Source organism: Columba livia, chromosome 6, assembly GCF_036013475.1.
Source record: "Columba livia isolate bColLiv1 breed racing homer chromosome 6, bColLiv1.pat.W.v2, whole genome shotgun sequence".
Taxonomy (NCBI): Eukaryota; Metazoa; Chordata; class Aves; order Columbiformes; family Columbidae; genus Columba; species Columba livia.
Genome location: NC_088607.1, coordinates 19,103,254 through 19,114,840, shown reverse-complemented (window position 1 = coordinate 19,114,840; position 11,587 = coordinate 19,103,254). Strand labels below are relative to the sequence as shown.

General features: G+C 41.5%; 1 protein-coding gene across 5 annotated transcripts in view; it reads right to left on the bottom strand.

The window, feature by feature from the left end:
* Positions 1-799: 799 nt before the first annotated feature.
* C6H10orf71 (chromosome 6 C10orf71 homolog) overlaps positions 800-11,587 on the bottom strand; it is a 90,609-nt gene continuing 79,821 nt past the window's right edge. For all 5 annotated transcript variants that reach the window (XM_065067395.1, XM_065067393.1, XM_065067394.1 and 2 more), the window contains one exon: positions 800-9,743. In XM_065067395.1, the coding sequence (XP_064923467.1) occupies positions 4,945-9,567 (4,623 nt within the window). In that variant the 5' untranslated portion in view covers positions 9,568-9,743 and the 3' untranslated portion in view covers positions 800-4,944. The remainder of the gene's footprint in view (positions 9,744-11,587) is intronic.

The following is an 11,587-nucleotide window of genomic DNA, read 5'->3' as shown; positions in this document are numbered from 1 at the left end:
ATTCTTTAGTTACTCAGAAAATAAACAGAGTATATCCCCCAAATACAGATATGTAAATCTGTCGATGTATTTCTGGTAAAAAACTAGCTAGACAACTTTTCTGTTTGTGATTTGTTATATTCAAACTGCAGCAGCACTTTCGCTGCCAGGAAGAACTGCCTGACTAGTCAGGGATCGAAGTGGAGCAGATCTAAATATGATTGCCAGTCTGGACAACTACTGAGCCAAAATCACTTTGAGAAGAGTCTACACTCTGCCTCATAATGCAACAGACAATAAGAGAAACTGAGGACAAATGCAAAATCATCACTGACAAGACTTTGGAGATTACACAGACTCTGCAGGACTTCTTGGTAAAGACAAAGACAAGTTACACGAAGGTACACATCTGGTAACTTTGCCCCAGGTTGTTGGGGCACAGGGAATGCAAAAGCCCTGATGTCCTCTGGGTGGTGTCAAGAAGATGATCTTCCAGTGCTGCTGGATTGGGTGCTGGCATCACATCCCCAGGGTTCTCTGGCCAGACCGCTGCTCTTGCACACCAAGGAGGGGTGGGAATGATTGCAGGAGTCCTGGGCCAAAGATGTTTCTGCCCAGCCTCCTGCTCCCTCTCTTTAGGAGGGGTAGGAAGAGGGACAGAGCCCTACATCAAATTACCTCCTAGATCTTTTAATTGTATACCACACATATGCACACACAAACACACTTCATGTTGTTGACTTTTTCTGCTGGCATAACTGGAGATAAAATTATAATGGGACATTATTACCATGAAAAAGCTGGCTAGAAGTCATTCCAGTATTGTAAAACAAGTCCCATTTATTTTGTTTAATAAATAATTACTTTTTTGCAAATACAGTTGTGAACGTGCTGATGATGTGCAATTTTTTTGACAGATGACTCAGGAAGGCACTGAACACCCAAGGAGGAGATGATAAAAATACACTCATGTAGGTCATTTCAATTAAGCTGCATTCTCTAAAACAAATCCAGTATTTTGTACGAGGAAATTTGAGCTCTTGGGACAGAGCCATGGCTTTAGGACAACAGTCCAAGTCTGCCATGTGACAACCCAACTGGAAGACATTGCAGTTGCCCCAGAAGGAGCAGCAGGTTCAAAGTAAGGTGGTTGTGTCCCTAGAGCCAAAGACTAGATAAGCCAGGTTCAGCCTTAGACACATCTGCCAGAATAGAACCACCACTGTAAATGAGCCTCATGGCACCAAGAAATGCAACATGCAAGGAAGGGCCTGTGCAGGAGGAGAAGGGAGCAATGAAAGCAGTGGCCCTCTGTTCTCTTCAGCCTGCTGTGCTTCTGCACATGTGAAGAGCCTGCTGTGATCTTTAGTCCCAATCACCAGCTGCTGGCAAGGCAGAATGCAGCTTAGTTTGCTGTCATTTTGTCTAAAAACTTCCATTCTAGTTTCTCACAGCAGCAATGGAAAAACAACAGTAACAACAACAACAACAAAACCCCAAACAAAAACCAAAAAACCACACCAATGAACACAAACAGAAAAGGGCAAGGAAAAAAAATATTTGTTATTGGAAAAGGTGTAGTTTGGCTTCCTTCTAATACACAAATATTTTGTGTTCGCCATCACAGGCATTACTGCTGTCATATAATGATATGCAACTGGATGTTTTATAGGTATATTTTATATATACATAGTATTTTTATATATAGGGTTGTTTATGCATATGCATGTGTGTGTTTGTATGCACTCCCACGGCCTAGCAAGAAGTTGGTCAACAGTGTGGTCTAGGCTAGAAACAGGTTTGCTGATGGGTTCATACTCAAATGGAGTCAATACCAGGTTGAGACCTGGAGCGACACTTCTATAATGCACTCACTCCCTGTGGTAAAGTGCTCTAAGGGAAGCTCTGGATACATTATGAGAACCACTTTCATACTTGTTTTCAAAACTTCCCAGTTCTGTTTCACTTACGTACAAATTCTCTCAGTCAAAACTCCCTCTGGGACATGTGCTTGTCTAGAGACAGAGGCTTCAGTGAATGCAGCTCTCTCAAGCTGGCAGAAAGTATTGGCTGAAATAAAGAAGTCCTACCTGAAATGTATTTGGTATCCAAGTTAGGACTGACTCCTTTTCAGATGCTCGCATTTCAGTTTGCCTTCACAGTAGAGTAAAAAAATGTGCTCTACTTTACTTGCATATCTAGAAGTAGTATATTGGAGGATCACATTCTCTACAATAAGAGTTTAAGGAGGACCTCGAAAAAAAGGTGTAGAAGGTGTGCACATCTATAAAACAAATGACAGTTAATCAAGCAAAAGGGATTATTTTTTAAAATCCAGTTGTAGATTTTGCTTAGAAAATTACAATTTCTTTTATAGCTGTGCAGAGATGCTTTGTATCCACAGTCTCCCCTTGGAAAGCACGTCTTTATCCTGTCCTCTGAGAGCCTGCTTGCTTCTTGATTAGTAAATGTTAAGGGCATTTGATTTCATGATATCAAACAAAAAAATGGCTTGTGCACTCCACTAGGCTTTCAGATTACATAGGTTCTGCCTAAATGTACCATGGAAAACTTTAATAGATCTGTTTATCTGTATTTTAGCATGTAGATGACATTCTGCTTTATACTGGAGGGACATTATGCTGTATACAATGACAGCAACAGAGAAGTGCAACATGAATGGCACCATGCCAATTTAGCAAAATATTTGTGATCACAAAAGGGAAAAATATTCATAAGAGGAGCCATTTCCCTTAATTCAACAACTTGAAAATTGATCCTTGTTCCTGAAACAATCTTATTTTTCAAATTATTTTTACTTTTTTTGAAACAAGCCCTTTCCCAGAGGAAACTGTATTTTCTGAGTGTCAATTCAAAGTTGGTTTAAAAAAAAATATGTTTGCAGAATAGGGTCATAGGATAATTCAGGCTACAAGAGATCTCACGAGGTCTCTGGATGAACCTCCTGCCCAAGGAGGGTGAGCTCTGAGGCCAGCCTGGGTCATTTAGAGCTTTATCCAGTCAGGTGTTGAAAACCTTCAAGGGTGGAGAGTGAACAACAAATGTTTATCCAAATATGGGCATTTGGCTGAATTTGCTCAAAATCCAAACCAAACCAGTACAAGCTTCTGTATTTCCACCACACACCTCTGCTGCAACTGTCCCTGTCAAAACACAAAACGACAAATATGACACAACTCTGCATAACAGGTAAAATGAACCTTAGAAAATCATTAAAGGCTAAATACGAACCCCACCAAAATCAATGAAAAAATGCCCTTAGCATCTGTCTAGCCTCTCTGAGTTAAACGTTCTAGTGATTAGCACTGACAAAAGGAAGTTTCTGATAGGATCAAGACAGGTTCTGAATATATGGCTCTTGTCAGGGATGGAGGAAGGCTGGCAGCTGAGTTCAGGTTAGGAAAGGAGCCAAACCACCAGGTTTTGGTCTGTGTCCGGAGAGAACCTCAGTACCGAGAAATAAAGAATTTACTAAAGAAAATCTCTCTTGTAAATATTAAAACTGGTAGAGTGGGGCAGTGCCTGTGTCCCAGCTTCATGTAGTATTTATTAGCAAAATGCCTGATTCTTCCCTTTCTTTTCAGCAAGTCAACAGTCACTTCACTGAAAACAATCCTGTACGAATAGCCTGAGATGTGAATCAGCCTGAAAGTAATGGATATAATTCTTCTTTATAGTTCCTGTGTTTCAGTTTTCATTGGGAAAAATTGTATGAAAATGAGACAGAGAAAAAGGAAACCAATATCCAAATACAGATATTTATAAGCAGGCATATTACATTCAATTTTCCCGTCTTTTCACCAAGGTTCTCTCATTCTCTATGATGATAGAAATCTTACACAAGGATGAGTGATATTTTGATACAGATCTTTCAAGGAAAAGTGGCAATTCAAAGAAACACTTTTCTAGAAGTGAATACTTTGGATGTTTTAGATCTCTCTCTCTTTTTTCTTTTCTTTTTTTTTTTTTTTTAAACAATCACAGAATTCACAAGACCAAAATTAAATATAATGTTTTTCAGGTTTTAAAAGTTAGCAATGTATTTCAGTGGGAGCCTGGAAACAAACCAAAATAATTTCACTTATAATAACTGAAGGTCTTCTCAGCCTAACAAAAAAAATAAATACAGTTATGAGATTTCATTCAGCCTTTCTCTGTACGAAAATATTTCAGGCCAAGTATCAATATAAGCTGAGGTTTTAAGCTGCATTATAAACAACCCCTGACTCTAAGAGAACTTATTTGGAGGTCATCAAGAAATACAAAGAATTCAGCAGCATGTTGGTGGATACCGCAGAAGTATATGAGAAGTCTAGAGCATCTGCCACTGTTTTCTGGTTCTTCAAAGGTTTTTTGACATGGCTGTTGTATTGTCCATCTGGTACACAATTTTCTTATCAATAACATCTGGGAAATCAATGTGTGCAAAAAATGAATCTTGGGTTTGGTATATATTTGTAGCCATATGCTTTCTACCTGTTAATATAGTTCAAAGGCAGTGAGTGAGGAGACTTCAGTAGATGTGGCATCTGTCCGAGGTCTCATAGGACAAGACATGATGGTCTCATAGGTTTTGGTTTTTCTTTGTGTCATTTATCATGCAACACATCTGGGCAAAAGGACACTTGCTTTAGCAATCCCAGCCATCATAATGGCAAAGCAGCAGCAGCAGCAAGCAGTGGCTTCATACTGTCGTATTTGCTTGTTTAGCTGGCATTGCCCCTTCATCTCACTGATAATTTAGTGCTTACTCAGTTTCACACTTCTTCAGAGTGATCATCACCTCACATTTCTCAATGTGGCCAGCTTTCATTTTCCTTCCTAACCGAACCACAATGAGATTCAGACAAAGTGTTGTACAAACATAAAATATGCATGTGCTTTTGTGTGTCTGTCCAAATGGTTCTTAAAAACACTAGCTGGTATACTTTGTTATTTCAGTTTTCAAGACACTCCTTCAGCAGCAAAGTCATCTAAACCAGTGAAGGACACTATGTCAGTATTTGGGCTTGAGCTCATGCCCTTTCGTAAATGAACTTGAGTTTCTTCGGCATCTTGACTGTAGGTGTAAGAGGCTGGCTCAATATAAGGCTGAGTATCCACAGTCTCAGCATATCTGTAGTCCTGCTGGCCATCTTCAGGTAGTTCAGCTGGTTCTCCTGGTACAGCTGACATTAACTGAGTAGGTTCGGAGAGCTGAGAAGGTGACTTCAGCACTGCTACAGATGAAGCTGGTAAAGGCAGCACTCTAGGGTAAGAGGGATAGGGTGAATTCATAATTTCTGAAGAAGGGGGGTGGTATAAGATCCCTTCTGAGGAAGGGACTGAGACTTGAACATATTTTCCAGTTTCTGGGTCATAAAATGTCTTTAAATTTACTTCAGCTGGTAAATCAACTACATAATATTGGCCAGAGTCTGGGTCTTGGAGGAGTTTACGCTGGGTTGAAGAGGGTGAAGGGCTTACTGCTGATGCACCACTGAGTCTTCCTGTACTGGTTTCTGTGGGAGTTGAGTGAGGGGCAGGATGGAGAGGAGAATATCCTAAGGGTGAGGAAGATGCTAGCATCTGTCCAGAATTAGAAGACTTTCTTCCTGTAGCATCTGTATGCTCAGTCTGATGTTTTTTCTGCTGCTCTTGAATTTTCTTTCTCCTGCTTGCCAGCTTTTTGGCCCGTCGCAGAGCCTTTTCTGTTTTGGGTGGCACAGCAGGAGGCTTGCCTGCTGCTTTCTCCCCAGGTCCCTTGAGCTCCAGTCTCTCAGCATCTCCTGCAGAATCAGAATGCATATTTCTCTGCACTGGATCAAGTATCACTTCTGCAGACATACCAGCATGGCTCTTCAGTGCCTTGTTTAGCAAGTCAGGGTTCATAACATCCTCTGTCTCTCTAAGGCCAGAAATTGTTGGTTTCTCTGATAATGAACTGGCAGCAAGAGAGTGCATGGTGCTGCCTGATCTGGGGCTTGTAACAGCAGAGCATGCAAGACTGTCTAACACAACTGGTGCACCTTCCATATGTAGGAAATCCTCTAAAGCTTCATAGGCTACAGGAGAAAATGTGTGGTCCTCTGAGATGGAGCCAGTCACAGGGGAAATTGTATTCCTAGTGATTATTTTTTTTGCACAAGAGCCACCTTTGCGATTAGATGAACGAGGATTCTTAAAGTAATTCATCTTTCTTTCTGCAGGATAGATGGGGTTGTTCTGTGCCCAGTCATTTTCCAGACCTAAATTTGGCTGTGTTAAGCTGTGCCTTGACTTCCTAATCTTTGGCTTCTCTTTCCTTCTGCAGACACTTTCCTCATTCATTGTTCCAACTTTATTTAACACAGCACAAGTCTCTTCATCATCTTCTGTCACCTTCCCTAATGAAAAGCTCTCTGTATCTTCCAGAAGACTAGGATCCAGTGTTGCTGAAGATCCAGGCTCACTGGACTCTTTCCCTCTGTCGGTTGCTCCATCCCTCACATTCTGCTGGCCTCTGCGCCTCAATGCCGACCAGCTTAAATCCTGGGCATGCAACATGTTTTGGTGCTGCTTGTTGTGCTCTGCTGAGGGCACAGACCTACCTTCCATTTCCTTGTAACTGCTGCTCACTGTATCGTCCAGCGAAAAGGACCTCAACAGTGGCAGTTTGACAGCCCTTATTACCTGAGGTGACCTGACTGTGTTATCTTTAATCATAAACAGCTTGGGTTTGGTTGAGCTTGAAGATGGAGGTGTTTGTGGTTCCTCAGATCTGGGGCCAGACGTGTCCCTTATACTATCAGAAGCAGAATCCATGCTGTTGGCTTCTTCCCTTTTCTCACTCCTTAGTTTCTCCTTCACCAGGCTGCTTTGTTCATTCTCAGTAACCTTCCCCTCCCTCTTCTCTGCTGCACTATCACTAGAGCTGATACAAGCATAATATTGCAGTTGATCTTCCTCAACCTCTTTCCCTCTCTCCTTGTGGTTTTTCTTGCTGCCTGCATCCATTTCACTCTTAGTCCTCTGGCTCTCTTGAAGACCTGCCTTCTGCATCAGGGGCACTTGCGGAAAAGGTTCCTCCTGAAGCGGTTGCTCTACCGTGGAGACGAAAGATTGCTCCGAAGAACTAGTGCTTCTTTTGCCTTGTGTTTCATGACCAAGTACCACCACACTGTTCTGTGTGTCACTGTAAGGCACATCCTCTGCTGGTGAGAGCTGGTTTGGGAGTGGTTTGAACGTAAAACTTTCATTCTGAATAGCAGCCTGTCTCTCATCTACCTCACCCTGGACACTGGGATTTTGTACAGGCTGCTCAGCTGTTGCATCTGTATTGTCTCTGCTGAATGGTTTCAGTGCTGGATGCTGCACATGTTTTCTTAAATCAGATTTATTTGATTCATGTCTGAAAAAGAAGTTTTCATTACCCCTTGCATTTTTAATCAGACCTTCACATTTTGAATCATCTTGCTGTAAGTTGTCTCCAGTTTGGTAAACTAAAAGTTCTGCTGTTGTCTGGGGTGAACTCAAAGTCAGGTAATTGTCTGTAAAGTGTCCAGTTAAATCAGTTTTATTGTCCTTTTCATGAATACTGCCAGACAATATGGAGGTTATATCACTCAGTTCATCTTTCTGTGCAACCTTTTTGTTACCTTTTTCCTGTAAAGTCAACAGTGAGACATTCATTTTTGTACTCTCCTGTATATTTTCCCTAGTTTTATTTCTTTCCTCCAAAGCCCTTAACAGAGGAGAAGGGGTATAAGTACTTTTAACACGTCTACGCACATCCTTCAAGTTGAATAACAGACTCGATGCTTTTGATTTGTAACTATCCCGAGACCTGTAATCACCAAATGCATTCCCCTCATGGTGTATTGCTGCTGTGTTCTCGGTGGGAGGAGGTGTCAGTGGGATCAGCTCACTTTCCACAGGGTCCACCTCCTGTTTTGGTGGTATGATGGGTGTTAAGAGTTCAGTGATGTTGAAGGAGGGACTGATCGATCCAGGGGAGTTTACCTGTTTAGCCAGAGGAGTGGCATCCAAACCCTGCTCAGACAACGAGCATGTCTCATCGCTGGCTGTGAACTTCTCCTTGAAAGTCTGTGTCCTCTGTGCTGCCCCTTTTGTAGCCTTCTGTCTCCTCCAGGGTGGGCAGGTATTGTCCAGTGGGGGACTCAGGGCCTCCTCTTCTGTTAAGGTGGCCAGGGGTCTTCGTGGTGGTGGGCTAGATGCCTGGGACATGGGTGAGGGTGAAACTGTCCTGTAGCACACGGACTGAGGTGAGACAGAAGCTTGGGACATGGGAGGTGGGGAAAGTTGAGCTGGCACTGGGGGTGGTGGCACAGGGGGGGCTTCAGGGATGGGGGGTGTTAGAAGATGACCCTCCTGGGTGGGGGATGGAAGAGGAAGTGCCTGTGGGACAGGGGGTGGCCGAGGAGGACCCTGGTGCATGTGGATCCTGGGCGGAGGAGTGGGAGGAAGAGCAGCAGGAAATTCAGTTTCTGAAGAGAGGGAGCCCTGAGGTATGTGTACAGCTGGGACAGGGATGCTGAAAGCAACTTCTGGTGGAGCTGGCTCCATCTGAAAATCTTCCTCCTGCTCCTTAACAACAGTGGTCTTGGCAGGTGGCAATTTATGTTCAAGTGTGTAGGATTCCTTAAGAAATGGTGCTTCCTCCAGGTATGTAAGACCTTCTTTTTTCATTTCCATATCAACAAATTCATTCGTTTCAGTCAGTTTTTTATGATGAACATTCCATGATTCAAAAGCACTGTTCTCACTGTGAAGAAAATTACCTTTTTTTGCTGGCTCATTAACTTTCACACTTCTGCTTTTTAAAGCCTTTTTAGATGAACGGGAAAAATTTGACCTGGCTACTTTTGACATCTCAATCAGCACAGGACAATAACCATCAGAGCCACAGTGACTCAGGTTCATTTTATTAGGTCTTTTCTCCGGCTCATGTTTACTGATGAGACAGTGGCTACCTTGACTAGCCTCAGAAAATTCAGAAAGTTCCTTGTGGATGTTTAAAATGTCTGTGTTATCCCAGAAAGCCATATCATTTCCATGATTTAATTTACATTTTTGAAAGCTATTCTTAATGGGCTGCTTAATGGCTATCAGGGAACCTCCTGACCCCTGGTCTGCAGTCTTATCAAATGTCTTAATCAACGAGGACACTTTTGAAACATGTTTATTGTTCCTTGGACCAGGGACTGGCAAATTCAGCTTTTTCCTTTCTGTGGCAAAAGTGTTATTTTTATCAATCTTTTTCTCTTCTGGAGCATACTTTGGTAACTGCTGGAATGTGGAAGCCCATACTGTATGTTCATTGTTTCTTGCTGTTAGCTTGTTACAGATGTTGCTTTTCTTGATGACATGATTTAATGTCCCTGGGTGAAATTTAGCAGGGAACTGGAGGGTGAAGTCGGGTGAAATGGCAAGATCTGGTTCACTGTGAGAGTCTTCGAGTTCTGCCACACACAAACTTTTGAAAGCTCTATCTGTGAGGCTGCTCACCTCTCTGTCTGTGTCATCCAGAAGACTCCCGATACTTGAGGAGTCACTGTGTCCTTCTGTATGCTTCTTATTTCCCTGCATTGTTCTTAGGAATCATGAATGAATTATCCAAAGGATTAATTTCAGGTGTCAAATAGGCAGATGACTGTGTTGCGTGGTTCCAGCTGTTTGCAATTCACAAGCACAAAGCAATTCCTCCAGACGGTGCTGCTGCACATCAGTTCATCTTATGGAATAGGTGAAGGAAACTTTCTTCTCTGCAAAGCCAAAAATTATAAATTATCATTTTTCTATATTAACACTATTAGACAGAGAGCATTTTCCAGATATATCAGTCACTGACTAATTTGCTCCTACATGTGTTCTAAACAAGATGCTAACAACACAATAAACAACATGAAAAATAATTATTATTTGGGTCAATTCAAGTAGCCTATGGCAGATAGTTTAATTTCTAGAAAGTCATATTAAAAATTCAGTTTCACCTCAGATTCCTTACTTGGGCTCTTAAACAAGGATATAAGAGCCCAATTTCAGGTACATCTCTTTCCATATCTCCAACCATAAGCACTTTCAGGTGCTGTGCATGTATTTAGCTGAGAAAGCCATTTTTTGGTCATGAAGAATTAGTAATAAAAAGACAAAAATATTTTTAAAAAATGACAAGGTACATCATTTCACACTATGTCAAAAATGAAATAAAAGTTGATAAAACTTACTTGGCAAGACATCATAATTAGAATTTAAAATATTTTGTAGAAAATAAAGTTATAGAAGTTTCTATTCTCACTTGTCTGTTAGCTCATGACTGTGGAAAATGAAGTCTACAGAGGTGAACCTGCTTGTATCAGGCTGGAGCTTTGCTGTGACAATTACTCTGAGCAGATCTCTTGTTTAATAAAGCAGAATGGCACCACAGGTAGAGGATTTACTGTGCATTAGCATGTTCCAAGCAAATATTGCTGGGGTAAAATCCTTTAGCCACCTATATCCAGATGTGGTTGGGTTGGTATGTTGAAACCGAGAGGCTGCTAATATCAGCTTAGCCAGCAGAAGGCAGGAGTGCCTAGGGGACTCTAGCAGACCCACTAAAGGAGCACAGGGAACGTTCAGTTTCAGTTCTAGGACTGATGAGAGCAAATGGTAACCCATTCAACAGAATTATAAAATATAACAGCCTTACATTAATCTCTGATTACGATGCAAAGTCAGGGACCACAGCATTGTGGTTTTTGTCTGTCTCCACATCAGACTGAAGACAGGATAGGGGAATCCTTGGATGGAATAAGTTTAAGCAAAATAGACCTTTCAGCTGTACTTGAAACATATACACTAAAACTCTTTAAATTTTCTTCTGTATACTCTTTAGATACTTATTCTCACATTCAAGGGCCTGAGCAGGGTATTGACTAAATTACAGTGAGACACGGTTTAAAAGTATATTCAAGAACTAGCTAAACCCACCCCTTAAAGACAGTCTGATGATTATCTTCATTTCCAAGTACAATTGCATCATTGACTTGTGATGAGGTGAAACACCACAGTTCACATCTACAGCAGCCTCCAGCTTCTATGCAAGCGGAAGCTGTCCCCATCTCAAGCTTGAATCCACTCTAGAACTGAGCAATGAAATCTAGATCCAGATTTCAGCCCCACCAGCTGTCCAAATTGATGTTCCCACTTTGGCCCATCTCAGTGAGACTCTTGGAAAAGGCATGTTTTTCCCTATAATGACTCAGCACTGATTGAAGTATGAAAAGTCAGGGGAACCAGGCTTAATAAGCTGAGTTACTCAGGCTCAGTTGATTCTTTAAATGAAAACACTCCTCACCTTCCTTTTCTATTTAAAAAAAACCTCAGCCAACCTATTTTTAGATTCAAAATGTCATAGTGAATCTTGATTCTGTCCTTACAGCCATACAATTCCAATGACTTATGCAAAACTACAATAGATTTATACCAGAAATAAACCAAGCTTAATAGAGCTTCTCCACTTTACTTTGTACAAAGCATTTTCAGAATTGAGTTTCACACCCCCACCACGCACACATTTTTGTGTGTAATGCAGCAAGAAAAAAAGAGACAAATGAAAAAAAAAAGA